The sequence below is a fragment of the Fusarium redolens genome (genome assembly GCF_020744475.1).
Source record: "Fusarium redolens strain MPI-CAGE-AT-0023 chromosome Unknown BKA55scaffold_1, whole genome shotgun sequence".
Classification (NCBI taxonomy): Eukaryota; Fungi; Ascomycota; class Sordariomycetes; order Hypocreales; family Nectriaceae; genus Fusarium; species Fusarium redolens.
The window spans coordinates 4,247,427-4,265,941 of record NW_025763664.1 but is presented as its reverse complement, the minus strand read 5'-3'; the positions used below and the strand labels follow the sequence as shown (position 1 = coordinate 4,265,941).

The 18,515-nt window shown below is 49.1% G+C and overlaps 8 protein-coding genes across 8 annotated transcripts; 3 read left to right on the top strand and 5 right to left on the bottom strand.

Moving 5' to 3' along the window:
* Positions 1-317: 317 nt before the first annotated feature.
* Positions 318-806, top strand: BKA55DRAFT_683410 (uncharacterized protein; the record flags this gene model as incomplete). The annotated part of the gene is made up of 1 exon (XM_046198500.1): positions 318-806. One exon carries the CDS (start codon positions 318-320, stop codon positions 804-806), a length of 489 nt encoding a protein of 162 aa, XP_046057117.1.
* A 1,156-nt stretch (positions 807-1,962) lies between these two features.
* Positions 1,963-3,537, bottom strand: BKA55DRAFT_683409 (14-3-3 domain-containing protein; the record flags this gene model as incomplete). The annotated part of the gene is made up of 4 exons (XM_046198499.1): positions 1,963-2,331; positions 2,431-2,518; positions 2,698-3,047; positions 3,526-3,537. 4 exons carry the CDS (start codon positions 3,535-3,537, stop codon positions 1,963-1,965), a joined length of 819 nt encoding a protein of 272 aa, XP_046057116.1.
* Positions 3,538-5,974: 2,437 nt separating this feature from the next.
* Positions 5,975-7,822, bottom strand: BKA55DRAFT_551378 (Alpha/Beta hydrolase protein). The gene is made up of 3 exons (XM_046191362.1): positions 6,232-7,822; positions 6,104-6,174; positions 5,975-6,034 (listed from the first exon to the last, which is right to left on the bottom strand). Exon 1 carries the CDS (start codon positions 7,454-7,456, stop codon positions 6,239-6,241), a length of 1,218 nt encoding a protein of 405 aa, XP_046057115.1. The 5' UTR covers positions 7,457-7,822; the 3' UTR covers positions 5,975-6,034; positions 6,104-6,174; positions 6,232-6,238.
* Positions 7,823-8,233: 411 nt separating this feature from the next.
* On the bottom strand, positions 8,234-8,804 carry BKA55DRAFT_683407 (uncharacterized protein; the record flags this gene model as incomplete). The annotated part of the gene is made up of 2 exons (XM_046198498.1): positions 8,234-8,372; positions 8,428-8,804. 2 exons carry the CDS (start codon positions 8,802-8,804, stop codon positions 8,234-8,236), a joined length of 516 nt encoding a protein of 171 aa, XP_046057114.1.
* A 1,254-nt stretch (positions 8,805-10,058) lies between these two features.
* On the top strand, positions 10,059-10,732 carry BKA55DRAFT_532947 (ribosomal protein L36e; the record flags this gene model as incomplete). The annotated part of the gene is made up of 4 exons (XM_046189405.1): positions 10,059-10,112; positions 10,243-10,343; positions 10,512-10,593; positions 10,652-10,732. The coding sequence occupies 4 exons, from the start codon at positions 10,059-10,061 to the stop codon at positions 10,730-10,732; spliced, it is 318 nt and encodes a 105-aa protein (XP_046057113.1).
* A 368-nt stretch (positions 10,733-11,100) lies between these two features.
* Positions 11,101-12,689, bottom strand: BKA55DRAFT_498516 (uncharacterized protein; the record flags this gene model as incomplete). The annotated part of the gene is made up of 2 exons (XM_046186561.1): positions 11,101-12,487; positions 12,553-12,689. The coding sequence occupies 2 exons, from the start codon at positions 12,687-12,689 to the stop codon at positions 11,101-11,103; spliced, it is 1,524 nt and encodes a 507-aa protein (XP_046057112.1).
* A 596-nt stretch (positions 12,690-13,285) lies between these two features.
* Positions 13,286-14,684, top strand: BKA55DRAFT_551369 (nucleophile aminohydrolase). The gene is made up of 4 exons (XM_046191361.1): positions 13,286-13,736; positions 13,803-13,821; positions 13,886-14,337; positions 14,427-14,684. The coding sequence occupies exons 1-4, from the start codon at positions 13,734-13,736 to the stop codon at positions 14,568-14,570; spliced, it is 618 nt and encodes a 205-aa protein (XP_046057111.1). The 5' UTR covers positions 13,286-13,733; the 3' UTR covers positions 14,571-14,684.
* Positions 14,685-14,840: 156 nt separating this feature from the next.
* Positions 14,841-16,783, bottom strand: BKA55DRAFT_683403 (glycoside hydrolase superfamily; the record flags this gene model as incomplete). The annotated part of the gene is made up of 5 exons (XM_046198497.1): positions 14,841-15,345; positions 15,397-15,735; positions 15,789-16,191; positions 16,244-16,511; positions 16,583-16,783. The coding sequence occupies 5 exons, from the start codon at positions 16,781-16,783 to the stop codon at positions 14,841-14,843; spliced, it is 1,716 nt and encodes a 571-aa protein (XP_046057110.1).
* Between the last annotated feature and the right edge of the window lie 1,732 nt (positions 16,784-18,515).

The following is an 18,515-nucleotide window of genomic DNA, read 5'->3' as shown; positions in this document are numbered from 1 at the left end:
ATTTCGTACAATCTGCACGAGTCATTGGCGTACACGGATGAAATCGCTGGACGACGCAAAACAAAGATTGTTAATGAGCAACTGATTTTTTGACGTTCTCATCATCCGCTTCTCACCATCACGAACGACAACCCATTGATGGCAAGCTTCACAATTCCGACTGGCCTCGGACTAATATCACACGATACTCATTGAGCCTCATAATCCAACATCTCCTTACGGATCCATTACCAGCCGCCAACTTTTACGACAATCACCCGAAATTAATTGCTCCATCAAGTCACACCTCATCAGCTTCAACAACAACAGAACCAGCCATGGCCGATAATTCAGATCATCGAATCAAGATCAATCCCCTCATGCCTCCTGCAAAGCAAGAGCGCATTCACATCTGGCGCACCGAAGTCGCTTCAGCCCTCCACCTCCCCACGGCCCCGTCCCTATCATCATCACTATCGTCTTCATCCGCCGCCACTCCAGATCCCGACCCAGATACTTCGTTTGCTACGCCTCCATCACCTGCTGGTTCCAGGCCACGAAGCTTGTGGAAGCGCATCAGTTGGCGCTTTGGACCCAAGAGACGCACTGCTGTTAATATGGCCGCTGCTGCCGCCGAGCTTCCTCCTGATGGCCGTACGGCTATGTACCGCGGACTTGAGAACAGGGTGGTTAGGGGAGACGACGCGAGGGATGAAGAAGGCGGCATTCTTGAGAAGGACAGCGAAGAAGGAAATGGCTTAAAGGAGAAGCAAGAGAGGTTGGCTCGGGCAGCCAGATTACTCAACCGTCGCACCGAGGAACGGTGACAGCGTCGCTAATGGACCGACGCATCACCAGTCGCTACTAAGGAATGCGTCTGTCCCGTTTGCTTACGAAAGGCCCGGAGCCAGCAATACTTCTTAATAGGCAGCCGGGGCCATGTCGACATGTGTCATGATATAGCATTTATTCTTCATTAATCAATGTCCTCAACAGACAGTTCCACGTACCTAGACTACCATGCACGTGTAAACCAGTCTTTCTAATCTTGGGTACGAGACTATCACATTCGACGCTTGTTCCACCCGAAATGTCAACATATGCAAACGTCGGATAACCCCATAGCAGATGGTTCGCGAACGGAAAGACGGAACACAAGCGCTGGGAAATGCAACATTTCAACATCAGGAAAATGTCAGCAGAGAACAAATGTCACCAGTACAGAACTCTGAGAGGCTTCAGATTGGGAAAGCCAAGGGGCAGCTTATACCGCCACTTTTCTCGGTACCCGTGAACATGAATGTAGAGGGGTTGATTTTTGGGGATAAGTCTTTGTTTAGAAACAACAGCAAACAATTCTTCTCTCCATTGCCTCTCTTCAGGGGGGGTTACGTTTGAGAACGAACCAATAGACATGAACAGAAAACATAAAGACATAACACAACGGGGAAAAAGCGTTAACAAGAGAAAGCCTTCTTCGTGACGATCCATCAAGATGGGCTAAGCCCTGTCCACGTTCTTAATGACCAACAAGACGGGGAGAGAGCTACACAAATGCCAGGTGCGGAAGGTAGGCCAAAGGTAAAATGTGTGAAAAGGGGGGGAAAACTTTGCGATTTATCTGCCAGGTAGAAAAGAGAGAAAAAAAGACAGATAGCCGTCATCATCAAGTGTTGGCGGATCGATTTTTTCCTTCCTTCTTCCTTTCTTACTAGTCCGACGGACGGACAAGACGAAAGATTCCACGCCATACACTCTTCCTTGCCAGAAACCAGACCCTTTGTGAATCCTCCCTCTCCATCGCCATGGGAAAAAAGCAACGCACCGCGCAAAAAGAAGAAGCCTCGTACTATCATCCAGCCCGCCCAAGACAGGCCCAGCTATCCGTGTGTCCGGGGGCAGACAAGTGTAACCGGGGCAAGAATACGTCTCGGTTCCTCTATGCCGAGACGCATGTGGTATCGAGGGGGATTATTGACAGATTTAGGAGGCAGCAGCAGGCGCAGGCTCCTCAGCAGGGGCGGCGGCAGGCTCAGCGGGCTTGGCAGCCTCGCCCTCCTCCTTCTTGGGAGCATCGGCAGCACCAGCGGCCTCGCCCTCAGCACTGTCGCTAGAAGTCCAGAGGGTGAGGTTGTCGCGGAGGAGCTGCATGATCAGGGTGCTGTCGCGGTAAGACTCCTCAGAGAGGGAGTCGAGCTCGGCAATAGCATCGTCGAAGGCCTGCTTCGCGAGGTGGCAAGCACGGTCGGGGGAGTTCAAGATCTCGTAGTAGAAGACGGAGAAGTTGAGAGCGAGACCCAGACGGATGGGGTGAGTGGGAGTGAGCTCAGTCTGGGCGACATCGGTAGCGCTCTGTGGTTGGGCAAAACTTGTCAGCGAGGGGCACCAGCGGCCCGGATCTTGCGGCATGTGACGGTGGTGGGGGGTAGTTGGGTTTTAATTTAGCCTTACCTTATAAGCATCGTGGGCAGCGGTAGCAGCACCCTTGCGCTTCTCACCAGAGGCGAATTCAGCGAGGTAACGGTGGTAGTCACCCTTCCTATTTATCAGAAAGAAACTCGGTCAGCTTCTCGATAATTAAATAAAAATGGAGTGCATTGCTTTTTTCGGCGGAAAAAGCAGGCATGGAGCGAGATGGGTGTGGCGCTGCATGAGCGAGCACAAAAGGGCGGAAAGACGAGGGGCCTCAGGCTAGAGGCGGGGAAGATAAAAACGCACATCTTGTGGTAAAAGACCTTGGACTCGCCGGTGGCGGCGTTGGGGATGAGGAAGTCGTCGAGGACATCAAGGACATCCTGGCAGACCTTCTCGAGCTCGGTCTCGATCTTGTTGCGGTAGTCCTTGATGGTGGAGACGTGCTTGTCGGAGCCCTTAGATTCCTCCTTCTGCTCGATCGAGGAGATGATGCGCCACGAGGCACGTCGGGTGCCGACAACGTTCTTGTAGGCGACGCTGAGGAGGTTACGCTCGTCAACGGTAAGCTCTCCGCCCAGCTTAGCCACCTCCTTCATGTAGGTGACCATCTCATCGTAGCGCTCGGCCTGCTCGCAGAGGCGGGCCAGGAAGGTCTTGCTATAGTGAGGTAACACGTACGATGTCAGCGATACGACGTCCTTCGAAGGGGTTCTGATTCCTGAACGAGCTGTACGAGCCAAGGCGTTGGCAGGGCGCCGATAGCGTCGGAAGTGAGCCTGGAGGGGATGATATAGACAAACCTTTCACGCTATCACACCATAAGAGTCAGCATCAAGCATCTTGATTAGGGAGATAGGGATAAGGAGATGAGCAGGGAGGGGGGGATCGAGTAGCACCGCCTGGAGGTAAGGTGAGAGAACCTCTAGAGAATCGCGAGCTACAGAACCGAAAGTTCAGGGCCATGCACGAATCGTGAATTTCGAGGAGGGACCTCATGGTGTTGTCACCGTTTGTCCATGTTGGGCTTCGATTGAGGGGTTGTGCGGGCTTCGGCGGGAGAGGAGGCCAAGAGGGAAAAAGGGCATAGCATCTCTAGAGAAGAATAGAGAAACCAGCAGGGAGAATACATACCTCGGTGGCCATTTTGGAAGATATTGGGTATTGTTTGATAAGAAAAAAGGAAGTGGAAGTAGTCGTGACAGGGAGAAGAGAGGTTGAGTGAGAGATTGAATTTTTGAGGTTGAGAGTTGGGGGGCGCGTAGAGAGAGGGATGAACAGAGGTAAGGTAAGGTAGAGAGAGACCAGTGACTGGATTGGACTGTAGGCGGGTCAGGCGTTGGGTGAGCAGGTACGTATTTTGCGCATTGAATTGGATTTTCAGCGCCCTGTACTAATGGGAGCCAGCCGGGCAGGCAGCGGGCAGCCCCCCAGTGCGGGCAGCTCTCCCCATCGCTTCTAGGGGGTATCGCCTAAGGAACAGCCTGGCCCGCCCAATCCCAAGGTCGCCTTGGGCCCAGGCTGTTGGCCTTTGGCCTCTTGACTCCCACTTCTTGATAACTGTTAACCCGCATATCTACATTAGTGCACCACAACCCAGTCACCGCTCTAATAATGAATGGATCTTTTCAAGACAACCGACAGTGCCATTCACTGGAGAGAAAGGAGAAAATAGGGGAGCCGATATGATCTCCCCGTTTAGCGGAACATGTCCCCGTTGAAAAGTCTAGACGGAACAGAGTGCGCCATAGCTGCCCGCCTCATCTAAATTGCAGTGCATCCAATACCTAGAAGCAAACTGAGAGTGCCCTGGGCTGGGCGAAGTGTCAAAATGCTGTGGAGCGTGTGTGCTAGAAACTCAAGGAACCTGGGCTTGTGCTGGCTGACCCCAGGCTGCCATGCCAGATGTAAACAATGCACAGATAGCCACGTGAGCGTTAAAAAAAAAAAGGTGACGACAGAGATGAGCCCCCTTCCATTGACTTCACCCCTCTTCCACCAAACGAAACAGTTCCGGCCTTTGTTTGATGCTTGGTGCTTGTTAGCCCTGGCATTTGACGCCAATCTCTCTCTCCTCCAGTTCATTTACGCCAGTGCAGGCCCCTTTACTTTTGATTCACAGGGGATAGTGCTGATATGCACGTGCTAATGTCTCCTTTGCGGCAAGCTGTTTTCCCTCACAGAAATCACACAATGCTTGTTGTCTCTGCATCATAATAGAATCAGCCTCATTGGGGCTGATGAGACGACTTCTATTGGACCCCTGTCCTGGTTATCTCCAGGCCCGCCACAGACGGCAGCATTCATCTCACCACGAATCATGGCTGAGAATCTGAGATCCGAGAGGCTTTGGACCAGTGGTAATCTTTTAATGTCTGCCTCCTACCACTACCGCCAGAAAGCACATGAGAGTCTACCATTCATACACCTCCATAGGACTCTCACAGAGCTTACCGGCACACGACACTTGCCTTTGAACCATTATAGGCCGCGAGAGCTTTGCACGAGATGAACTCATTTCCTGGGATCGTCCGTTGTATTAACCGCCCACTCCAGCGTCTAAGAGCTCATCAAATCCAACCACTCGACACAGTCTGGACTTTGTGACCCTGGTCCTGACTCTGACACGCCTGTTGCGATATATGTATCAAACCAAGGTCAAAACCACTATCTGAAACCTGAATCAAGCTTCCTTACACAACCACAGCGCTCACACTCATGACCATCAAGAAACAGAGCCCTATCTATGGAAGTCTTCAGGATTATTGGATACTCTTTGCTTGCCTGGCTGGGCTGCATCAAATCTCTAGATCTGCCCATCTCGCTTTGGACGGGTCAAATCCCTGCTTTGTGACTGACACTGGACATTCTGATTCCGCTTGCTTGCAACCCCTCCAATACCCTTCCATGTCATATCGCACGCCTCGACATATCCATCCTTGACCAGAAATCCACGAACCTGGATGCGGGAACTGTTTAGCTGCTTAGAGTTTGATGATATCCTGGCTCGTTTCAAGAAATCTCAACATCTGAGCGCACTGTAGCTGTCAAGTTCAACTCACTTGTTCGTAACCTGCCTTGGCTGTCTTCAATGGACCCCTTCTTTCTGCAATCTGGGGCTAGATAGTTGCTCTGTCGCTCATCAAACCCTTGTTAAACTGAACGATTTCTCTTCTGACCCCACGGACCCATCTGCAATCATCCGAAGCCCACGTCCCACCAGGGCCGTGGAAACCGGTTTTGCCTCATACAGTACAGACAGCAGAAATGGGTTGTTCTCCTTTCTTATCTCTTTCTTGTTATGGCGGGATTTCAAGACGATGATCTGTCTACTATAGAAACATGTTGACCAGGCTGGATAAGTCTGAGTTCCAGTAACCCTTCCCCAGGGTGACTTGTTTCTTCAGGGACCTCTGTTAGCCCAAGACCCTTCTTTATCACTGACATGGACTTCAAATAATCCTGGTTCGGCTTGATTTGGTGGAGCTTTCCGCTCGGTCTAGCCCGTAGTCTGCGGGACTGGCTGTGCCATAAGTTGGCAACCAAAAAAACTTAGGATTTTGAACAACACGTTAAATGTACTGTTTATTAGTACAGAGTAGAAACATGACCTCTTTTGTCTACTGATGATAGTTCTTTGGATGTGAGTCATTGGGCTTTACCCACTCACCGCTCCATTGGATTTGTTAACATTTGACGAATGACGTGACAGACTTGATTACAAACACGTTGATCCTCCAGCCTTTCACATGTATTATTGTTCATTAAGCTCATATGTATGAGGTATCTTGAAACAGGCTTTTCCGTGTCACAGACGCCTGCTAACTCTAACACAATAAGTAAAAACTCATAGCTCCTCCGTTTCCGGTCTTTGATATCGTCCTCTGCCCCAATCCGCAGGGTCTCCTCCTGGTACACAAAGGCCCAGTCTCCAGAAATAGTCCCGATGAGCAAACAGCAGTTGCCATAGTTTGAATCTGGAAGGGAATCCATTCAACTCTGCCAATTTGTCCGAAGTCGTTAGAAGGCCTTGGGCATTGAACAAGCGGCGTATCGTCATCCATAACGAGTCGTCTGCCCCGGATATGCACTTCGGATCATTGTCGCCGATACACATGTAAATATCGGCCTCAGAAGGGCTGAGCTCCTGTTTAGCGATGTATATCTCACCTGCGTGTGACTTGTAGCCCCATTCACCCAGGGGAAGAAGGGGCACGGGGTCTTCTTTGTGAGTAACCCGCCTGTATTGTCGCCCTTCGAGATTATCTTGGCCATCTAGGTGAAAGACTTCGTCGACGAAGCGAGCGAGCCCTTCATTCCCAACACGGGGCTCGCCAAAAGTCGTGACTATGACATCCTGCCAGCCTAACGATACCTTGAGCTCCAGTGCAGCGAGGCAAGCAACGGAACCTCCTAGGCTATGGCCTACAAGCTGAACAGGATAGGAAGGATATTGGAGTCTTAGCTGTCTCAATTGTGGAAGTACGAGGCGTCGAGCATTCTTCCAGGATTGGAGGAACCCCATGTGCACCGTACAATTTGTACATTGATGCTCCGGTTCGTCAGGAGGTTCTCCTCCGCCGTGGTCAGGAGATGGGTACGGCACATACTCTTGCGGGACAGTACTCAGATCGACGATCGTATTGGCGATGCTGTAGGTACCGCGGAAGGCCACCACGATAGCTGGCTCACCGGCCATGTAAGCGTCATTGTCCCCGCGTTGTCTCACACCGTGATCGACAGCGATATAGCCGCAACTGTCACTGAGTAAAGGGCCAGTATTCCACGTATTGATAAGATCGAGGCTGGGAAAGTCGCTACAGCGTGATACACAGTCGAAGGGTTTCCTGACTCCTGTGGTGCCAATACAATAGGCGATGTCGACGAGCCGTGACAGACGTTCCAGTGTTGCAAATAAGGTCACTGAGATGCCATAGGGCTCAGGATCAGGACTATTGTTGTTGTGCCTGACTATTGATAATGGGTTGCTAAGAGCGAGGCATGAGGCGATGAGAAGCAGCTGAAGAGTTAGTGTCCTCATCGCGTTGACAGGTCTGAGTCGCATGATGTAACGTAATGATGTATGCTGATAATTGTTAAGTCTGAAGCGTTGAAAACGCGTCCATAAATGCGTCAATCGTTTTCAATATCGGAAAAGGCCCCCCAATCCTCGGTCTAACTTGTGTTATAGAATCAACTTCTAGTAACGACTCAGAAGTTATCCGAATCGAGGAAGGACGAGATAAGGAAAAAGAAACAATGCATCATTAAGAAATTGTTGAGAACTGCTCGACTTTAGCTTCAAGACACGAAATGACGATGGGACTTGAAATAGCAGGTAGATCAAGTGAAGAGGTCAAGATCAGGGTTGACAGGTCTCGTGAGTAACACACCTCAAACTGTTGAGGTCATACGGCGCATTTACTAGAACCAGCGGTACCTGTTTAGGCCACCAAATGACCAATAAAAAAGAAGTATCACTTGTTCTCTCTGTTTAAAGCTGAATGAGACTCTGTGAGTGGCCAACGATACGACACTACCCCGGATTGTTGGCCCACTTTACATTCTTTCACAGTGGAGGTGGAAGTCGGCTTTTGTTCCTGAGTAAACCACCTTAAAAATTCATGAACAAAGTGCATTGCTCAGAGCGAGATTTCTGTCTGATTATCTATTCAGTTCCGGTACTAATAGGACGTTGTCGTCGTCTTTTCCTCATCTCATTACCAAGCTCAAACGTCCAGTTTTGTTTTGTATAAGTGATGAAGTAGCACACCTGACTACCAGGCAGGATCCTGCACGACTCAAGATCACAAGATCTTATTTATCATACAGACAAAATATCTTAGGAAGGAGGAGCCTCTCTCACGGGTTGGAGACTAGTGAAAGCCGACTTCTGGTCTGTCGAGTTGCTTGAGCAGCTGCCAGTCCTGGCACACTTGACGTTGAGAATAATGCTACCGCTGGCTTCATATGGTACAGATCTATCGGGGTCACTGTCAATACATGTTATTTCAAGACTAGGGAGTCAAGACTTACCCGTCCTGTTGTTGACAAACCTTCTCCATCATCCACAGCTTCTTGGTATCATCAGTCCAGATGAACTCCACCGCATTGTTGTCACACGCAAAACGATCCCTGCCTCCCAAGCCCGTGATGGCCTTTGAAGAAGCGTTCTTGTGGCAAGGAGTTGTCAATTTGGTGTCTTCGTCGAAGAATACAAAGTCAAAGCCACTGAGCGTCTTGCCGCTGTCCTTAGACTCTGCCTTGAAGTTGCGAATGTGGTAGGTATCGGGGAGTGTGCAGCCATTATCTTCAGAACTGGTCTCGAGAAGAGAAAGACTCTGGGGAACTGCGTAGAGGTGTGCGGCCCAAGTAGCGGGCAAAGCAGAAAGAAACAAAAGTCCGAATTGCATTATGAGAGTATTCGAGATACGTAGTATATGTGTTCAGTACGAAGTAAGATGTTATATGATCATAAGAGGTATGTTTATTGGTGAAATTTGATGTTGTAAAAGAGCAGATTTTCAACTCGACGAGACATGACTAGCGAGGTAGGTAGTTTATAAGTCCATCAAAACCATATGGAGAAAACGACGTCAGAGCATCAATCGCTCCGAGTGGTCTCTCCTTGCCTTACCGAACACGCGGCCTAGTAACCCATTGAATCGGGCCTGCTCTAGATTCCAGTGCCGTCCTACAATGCGATCCAATTCCACTCGCAGATCCTTCTGCATCCGCGAGGAAACATGGAGTTGACGGGATCGGAGGCGAGGATCCAACAACCAGGCAGTGCAATTGATTGGATGCCGATCACGTTTCATGTTTGCTGGGTCGGAGCCTCGGACGTTTATCGTGGAGAATCCATGGCCAACTCATTGTTTACAGTAGAGCCTCTAACCAAGCGTCTAACCGTCAAGTTATTCTTAGTTACGGATGGCCAACAGGGCTGTTGCTGTTGACAAGTGATACAAGAATAGAAACGTGATCTCGCCATACAAAACCGTTGGACTGAGAAGCGATAACTTTCCGAGTTCTGCTGGCTACATTTTGCGTGTTTCGATTTGACACAAGGAAGATTGGAGGATGCTCCCTTGAAGACTCGGTTGTCGATCGTAATGCACAAAGAATCATCGTACCTTATTTGACCTCCTTTGTGGGTTGGAGGCATCCAAGGTCACACTGCCCCTGGATGAAGATGGTTTGTTGCTGGTTAAAGCCGAGTAAACATTCATGCTGATTCTCGACTATCGTTGCACTATGGGATTGTATGGCAAAAACTTTCCGTGATGTTGATATTGGACTTCAAGATATGATGCCATACCCACTCAATTTGAGCAGGATCAAGATCATCATACTTTCAGAGAGTCAAGAATCATGTTTTCATGGTCAGAGTTGACGATTCATGATATCAAGTGTGGTTATTCATTTGTAGATATCGCCTCTTCTGAGCTCTGATGAGCCGCCTCACGCATCAGATCCACCCGCTGTCAAGCTACTGATGTGGGGCCTTCGCACAAATTTGCAAAACTCGTTACCCTTCGGCACGTGACCCACAGCTTTGGCAAATTTTGGCACGCGGACTAAGGTAACTAAGATCCCCTCGTTTTTTCTGATCCTGTTGGAAATATTCTCGTCACCTCACGATCCAACTAACCCATCCAGCAACAATGGCCGCTGAAACCGCTCGATCTGGCCTGGCCGTCGGCCTCAACAAGGGTCACGTACGTCTTTCTGTCGCAGTCTCACCTCGTGGAGGATCTCTGCTTTGTCTTCGCCTTCGCGACGGATGAGGGCTCGACAATCACCCAACTAGCAGACGATGGACGCTGACATTTGTCGCCGATATTACAGAAAACCACCCCCCGTGTCGTCAAGCCCCGTGTTTCCCGAACCAAGGGTCACCTGAGCAAGCGCACCGCTTTCGTCCGTGAGGTCGTCAAGGAGGTTGCTGGGTAAGTCAATATTTTCTTGGGGAACGGAGGTTGGATTGGGAGACGATGGATGGGGGATATTGGGTATTTGCGCCTCATGGCCAAGGTCTCATCACCGACATTGATCCTATTCATTGGAGGAGCCCTCAAATATGTGCTCGAACTTTGGCTAACCACCATTCTTAACAGCCTTGCCCCCTACGAGCGCCGAGTCATTGAGTTGCTCCGCAACTCCAAGGACAAGCGTGCCCGTAAGCTCGCCAAGAAGAGAGTACGTCGAACCGAACACCGAAATCACCCCACGATATAAGTACTAACTTGCATAACAGCTCGGTACCTTCGGCCGTGCCAAGGCCAAGGTCGACGAGCTCCAGCGCGTCATCGCTGAGGCCCGCCGTACTGGTCACTAAATCAACCCGACTTGATCTGATTTTTGGGAATCTGGCACCGAATGGGGTTCGCATGGATTGGCGTGGTCACGATTTGATCAATTAAAAAAAAATTAACGGCTTGGACGCTCCGTGGCAGGGATTTAGCTGCGGCTCACCGGAATACCAACACTTTCAAGAGACTTATGGCGTAATGATCAAGCCATGTTCCCATCTATCTTTCGTGACGAATGACGCTCCCCTTTTTTCGAACTGTGATCCGTTGAATGCAATATGTATTCATAACCTATTGATTTCGCCGTTTTGCGCTATGAAGAAACCACCTTAAACCAACGCCATCAATGATCGTTAATGCAAACCCCGTCACGTTTCTAAACTGCCACTATTGTCTATTTCTTGCCCAGCTTGAGCCATTTGGGTATCTTCTTGCCAGTCTTCTCTCCTGAGCCCTCACCCTTCTCTGCTTGTGCTGGCCGAGCAACAGGTACTTCCTCGTCTTTATCATTCGAAGCGATGAGCTCAGGCACCTTGACCTGTTGGCCCTTTTGAGCAATGTTGGCCTTGAGGAATGGCTCCTTTCGTACGGCTAATGGTACAGTATCATCCCAGACCAGGTTAATCAAGGTACGTCCAGACAGTTTATATGCCTTGATCAATCCGTTGCTGGGGCTAGGATCGTCCTTGATCACAACCTTGGTCCCGGGTAGGACAAGATGGAAAGGTTGGTTGTTATGGGCCATGACGTGCCGAACAGCATCGTAGAGGAACTGACCACTGTGAGTTGGGCTTACTTCCCAGTCGCTGCTTGTGTTATCCGGAAATCGAACTTTGACGAGGATGGACTTGATTGCGTTGATTCTTGCGGCCTCTGCAGCAGCCTTCTCTTCTAATTCGCGGTCTGATAGCAGACGCTTGTTCCTCGAATCCCCCTGAAGCCGAGCCTGATGAAGTTGCGCATGAGCGATTGTAGGGGCAAAGTCAGCATCGGTAGCGGGAGCCAGGGCTGCAGCAGGTGTTGACCCTGAGGGAGCGAGGAAAACGTTGACAGGTGCCAGAGGATCCCCCGGCTGAGAAGAGTCGATATCCATGCTGTCTGCATTAGCAGCCTTGGGCTCTGCTTCTTGTTGAATGAGGGCTGCATTATGTGTTTGTTCTGCTTGATTATTCGTCATCTGTGAGTCCTCTGTCTCCTTTTGCGCTTGCTCTTCTGGTTCCTCTGCCCCTTGCTCTGTTGCAAGCTCTGCCTTTGTAGCTGGCGCTTCTGGCTTCTGGCCTTCATCTTCGGTATCTTTGAAAAACTGGCCAATTTCTGTCATTGCATCGTACAGTGTCTTGTCTGTCTTTCGGTAGTCCAATCTAATCAGGACACTCCCTGAGTTGTATCCTAGTTGCGACAGTGTCTTCTGGAAATCGGCGAAGGATGAAAGCTCTCGTCCCATAATGTTGAGAACAGGTGTTTCGTAGTAAAGCTGTCCGCTACCACTCCCCGTATCACCGCTCATTTGCGCGATCCCGCGGCCAGTGATATTGATATTTCTTCCGTTGCTGGCCTCTCCGCTCTCGAACTGACGTAGAACCTTCCATATGGTGAGATCGCTAGGGAACTTCTGAATCAACCGGCCGCCGGGTATTTCACGACCGTCGGGAGGAGGAACTTGGAGGGCGACTTGGATAGCGGAAGGTGTTTTCGACTTTTGGACAAGTTCAAGCTTTGCGCCTGGTGTAAGGCCAGAAGTTCGGAAGGGGACAGATAAATCGATTGTTTTTTGTCGGTGTCTATAAGTCAATCTTGTTAACTATTGGTTCAACAGGAGAGCCTAACTCGAGCACCTGATACTTACTTGACAAGATACTTATCACTGGAAAGGTTGAGTCTTCTACAAGCTTCCTCCAACACATCAATAAGGTAGGTTCCAGGGTTGACTTTGATAGTAGCTCGCCGTAGGTCGGTGGCTATCACCACGACGTTGGTCGCCATTCTTCAGAAGGTGTAGGTATCAAGAAGATAAGGTGTGGGATTGAAGCTGCATCTGTATTAAACTAATATGAATTCGTTAATAAAGGATGATCGCAGGGGACGAATGTTGAGCTCGGTCGGCGGTGATGTAAGCAGACAGTGTGAGTGAGTAGAGTGGCCAACAGCGGGGTTACGTAGAGGGGACCTTAGCTCCCAAGGACAGCTCCAGCAGGCAGCCACGGGTTATGAGCACCTCTTCGAATAACTCTGTGAGCTGCTAGAAGCTTCTGTAATGGAATGAATCTACTTAGGTCCCTTGCCTCAGGTATGCCTAGTGGTGGAACTGGAAGACTCGGCCCCCTTGACAAGGAAATAACTACCATTGAGTCAAGTCTGCTGTTTTATGCAAAATTACCTACTGAATTATCTTAAAACTTCCATTGCCTAGATAAGTAATTCACCTTGAAAGATAGAATTCCAATTGCTCGGCTTTTCAGCCACTTATCCAACTCACTACACCTCCATATGATCATTTGAGATACGCAGAAGGTTCTGTGAATCAGAGCCTGTAATGGCCGTTTCGTAGTTATCATTCCTTTCTTCTCTAAATGCGATCTCAAACTCTCTTGTTGCTACCTAGGCGAGCCAGTAAATATTCGCTTATGTAATTCAAGTAATTGAGCCCCAGCCGCCACAACTCGTAGGCTGCTCTAACAGACGTGGACCTGCCTCTCTACCCGGCCGCGCCAGACCGTGTTTGCCTTGCAGCCCGCCGGTACGTACCACGGACCTTAGCAGCAACCTCATTGCACTGCACCTTCTGTAGCTCCAGCCCAGTGACCGGAGCTTCAACTGTCCAACTCGCACTCCATCCACTCCACGCCAACTGCTCTACTACAACCCCACGACGCGACGATACGATACGAATTAGCGACTGCCAAACTTGCGGCTTCACATAACGAATCACCGCTTTCCTTGTCCCCGGCTTCCTCTCGATAAGACGGCTGCTGGTTGACGTCGATTGCCCGACCTCGCATTCTACCTATCTACCTTCAAGAAGTCATCATGGTAGGCTAACCTCCAGCTAGCCAATCTCTTTTTCACACAAAGCTAATCATATAACTCAACTAATAGTCGTCTCCTTTCTCGATAAGTTCGTCTCGGACGCCTGTCATCATACCAGTGTCCATCCATAGCTAACCTCCCTCCTCTTACAGACGGCGGCGCCTGTGTCGCCATGGTCGGAAAGGACTGTGTCGCCATCGCATGCGATCTTCGCCTCGGTCTCCAGGCTCTTACTGTATCCAACAACTTCCCCAAGATCTTCCAGTACGGCGACGTCTTCCTAGGTCTCACTGGCCTGGCTACCGACGTCAACACCGTGAGCGACCTCTTCCGCTACAAGGTCAACATGTACCGCCTGCGTGAGGAGCGCTCCATCGCCCCTCGAACTTTTGCCAACCTCGTTTCCTCATCTCTCTACGAGCGCCGTTTCGGACCTTACTTTGTGTCTCCCGTCGTTGCTGGCCTTGACCCCAAGACTGGCAAGCCTTTTATCTGTGGTTTCGACAGTATTGGCTGTATCGACTTTGCCAAGGACTTCATTGTCTCTGGTACCGCTTCAGAGCAGCTCTTTGGCATGTGCGAGGGTCTCTGGGAGCCTGATCTGGTACGTAAATAACGATAAAGCAGCTATACATCGTCTGAGCTCGGCTGTTGCTCCGCTCAAGAGCGAAATGCTGATGACAATACTTATAGGAACCCGATGCCCTCTTTGAGACCATCTCTCAGTCGTTGCTCAACGCTGTCGACCGTGATGCCCTTTCTGGCTGGGGTGCTCACGTTTACATTATCGAGAAGGACAAGGTTACCAAGCGATTACTAAAGGGACGACAGGACTAGAGCGTCGGCGTAATGGACAAATCTACACGAATAGAGTGGGACAAGGAGTGGTTTATGTATCTTGTATGAATAGATACTCGGCCAATATCAACCGCTGGGTAATGAGAATGCACTTCTTCGTCTTGCTATCAACTCTTCGTGTCACCCAACTTCGATTCTCTATGAGTAAATGACTTCACAGTTTGATTTAACTCTACCAATTGGCCAATATCGTCATTTCCCTGTTTTATGGGGATTGACTCCATTGCGAGACTAAATATTTAGCTCTTTCTACTCGAGCAGGACCGCAAAGGCTTCGCAAGGTGCCAGCCTGGTCTCACCACTGTTCAGATCATCCACTGTTCTTCCAGCAGGGCTGACCAGCACCTCTCGAGCCTTACCAGGCAAAGACCACGCAACTGTATCAGTTGTGAAGTTACATACGATGAGAGCGGTCTCCCCGTTATCAGCCTTTCGTGAGTATGCAAAGACCTTCTCGTTAGACTCGTCTACGAGTTGGAAGTTTCCATACACGAATATGTCGAGGAACTCCTTTCGTCTCTGCAGAACCTTGCGGTAGCAGCCATACACGGAGTTGGGGTCTGAAGTCTGGGATGCAGCGTTGATTTCCTTGTAGTTATCGTTGACTCTCATCCAAGGCTTAGCATCAGCGGTAGTAAAGCCAGCGTTGGGGCTTGCGTCCCATTGCATAGGAGTTCGGGCGTTGTCACGAGACTTCTTCTGATACTCGACCTTGTAGGAGTTTCGGGCCGCCTCATCATCGTTCTTGTGAAGACTATAGGGGATGTCAGTGAGATATGTTTGTCAGCTGAATTCTCTGACTTACTCCCAATGTCGAAGACAGTCAAGGTCCTTGTATTCTTCCAAGTCCCAGTGCTTAGGGACATTGGTCATTCCAATCTCCTGTCCTTGGTAAATGAAAGGGGTACCTGACTGGAAACCCAGGAAGATGGCAATGAGCTTCGCACTAGCCACACGATACTCAGGGTCATCGTGGACAAAGCGACTAACAGCCCGTGGTTGGTCGTGGTTCTCCAAGTAAAGAGCGTTCCAGCCCTCATTATCATACATAAACTTCTGCCACTTGAGGGTGGTAGATTTGAGCTCAGAGAGATTCCAGGATCTAGGTGTGAACTTGCCGCCAATACCATGGTCGAGATCCATTCTATGACTTGATCAGCAACTGGAATAAGTCTTGTGTTGGAAACTTTGACTTACAACTCAAAGTGAAAAATCATGCTTAACTCTCCACGGTCACCACGGACAGCCTTGATCAACTCACGCTCATCGTGCACACAAGGCATCTCACCCACACTGAAAGCATCGTACTCTTGCAGAATAGCACCAATCTCTTTGAGAAACTCGTGACATCGGGGACCGCAAGCATAGAACTCATGACCGCGAAGTACAGTCTTATCAGAGTCGGGGAATGCTTGGTCCTTACTGACAAAGTTGATGACGTCCATGCGGAAACCATCGGCGCCTCTGTCGAGCCAGAAGCGCATGACATCGTGCACTTGTTTTCTGACTGCTGGATTCTCCCAGTTGAGATCTGGCTGTTGCTTGCAGAAGAGGCAAAGATAGTATTCATCTGTGGTCTCGTCGTACTCCCAGGCACTTCCTATAAAGTCGTTAGCTAGGACACTCAAGAACAGAAGCCATAGAGTACTTACCTTGAAAATGAGCATCCCAGTTGTTGGGCGAGTGTCTATTTCCTTCGGAATCGTACTTTGCAGGCTTCCAGATGTACCAATCACGATAAGGGTTGTCCTTGGACTTTCGAGACTCTTTGAACCACTCATGCTGATCACTGGTATGGTTCATGACCAGATCAAGAACGAGTTTCATGCCTCGTTCGTGGAGTTTGTCCTTGAGGACATCAACATCTGAGACATTACCATATGGAGGGTCGATTGTGTAGTAGTCGCTGATATCATACCCCTGAGATTTGTTAGTATACAAATGCAATATTGCTACCTTTGTTAAAGGGGGGGGAAAAGGCGTCAACACACCATATCAACTTGAGGGCTCTTGAAAATTGGTGAAAGCCATACGATATCGACACCCAAGTCTTTGAGGTAATCGACTCGAGAGATAATGCCCTTCAAGTCACCAACACCAGAACCAGTGGAATCTTGATAAGATGCAGGGTACACTTGGTACACCGAGCTCTCTTTCCACCAGGCTCGCAAGCTTTGATCCGTGCTACCCATGATTACTGAGAGTTGGGTTGATGCTGGTTCTGGGCGGCACTACGGTAATATCGTCTGCAGGCTGTTAGTTATATATACATCCACACGGACTCTCAGCACGTGAGAACGGCCGCTCGTGATCAAGCATGAACTCACGATGAACCAATTAAGCCACCTTTCTTCAGAAGTACCGTGCGCTTCACAGGTGTCTCGACAAGCAAACCAGGTATCGTATCCGGGGCAAAGATGATATGCAACAGTGCCAGTTCAGTAACGAGGCTCGAATACGACTAACGTCGAACTGCGGGGTGTTATGTGTTGTCACGCAGCGTCTTATTAAGCTCTACCGTGAGACAGTTGTTACAGTAAGTTGACCAGGAGAACGACATCGGTAGTTGTTATTCTATTTAATAGGCTTCACGGAGTAATTCCCGGAGAGATTCTGCGGATCGATAGTGGTGACTGATCTGCCCCTCTCTCCAGGGTAAATTGTTCGCTGGTGAGTGAGATATTTACAACCAGCATGATACGAGATCTGCAATATCATGTTTTCGACCAAGCTATGATGTGTTCTTACTAGGTCGGTTTGCTTGCACAATGTGATGGTGGAGTTCATGTGTGAGATAGTTTATCGTGAGCTCAGAGGGGTTGATAGATGAAGCTCGAAGGCAGATTGTGATAGATCATGCTGTTGTTCGGAGAGTAGCACAATGCTTAGATATGGAAGAATAGGACTGAAAGACTACATAAACCACACAATTAGACAATTCAAATAAGAGAGAATTATACAACATGATGTTTCATTGTCGCCGACCTAGTTTCGTAGATTACTAGGTAAGTAAGTAGTATTATGGGGAAAAACATGTTCTATTTTCACAGTCATACTAATCTGCCGCTGTTGTATTCCCGTGCAGGAAAAATCAAAGCCACATGTCGTCCAAACTCAAAGTTAATGATACAGCATGTAGAGGCTGAAAGGGCAACGTTGGATCATAGTAGCATCGGCATCCGTGCAGCCCGTCTTAGCAGTTTACTATTGTAGCCATGCATCGGATGCAAAAACAACGCTCGTCTACCGTTGACCCGCAATGAGGAGGTGATATCCTCCAGGAAAACGACAAGGCAATAGTATTTCCTGTACTGTTGCTAAGGAAGCATGGTGATAAAAGAATCGACAGTATGTGCCGAATGAATGAAGGAGATGGATGTGCTATAACATGGACAAGACCTATCAACGTTACAGATCCGGGTACGCGAGTTTTCTCGTTTCACGATGTTACTATAATTAAACTGGAGTTCTCACACCGGACCAATCATCCATACAGAGACGATGAAATCTGTTTGAGCCATGGCGTATACCAACTTATTTCCTACCATAGACTACTTCACTTTAGCCTTCAGGGGTCGATTCGAGTAATGGTAAATTGCTCAGTGCATTCCAATTCCGAAGCCCACAAGATATACAGTGTCAGTAACTTTTCGAGGATAAAACAATCAATCCAACACGCAGGATAGTGATAGTCTCTGTCGCACAGAACTTAACGTTACAATTGAGTCATGAAGGACCACAGGATTGCCACACGTGGAATGTGTCTCAAGGGCAAATACCGATCCCAATAAAGAAACAACAGCTGATTTGCGGTATACGAAAAACTGACAAGACACTCTCACAAACCCCGGTCTAATACTCATTACTGAGGTCTACCAACAAAGGAACCCTCAAAAAGAAATGGGAAAAAGCAAGCAGCGCCTT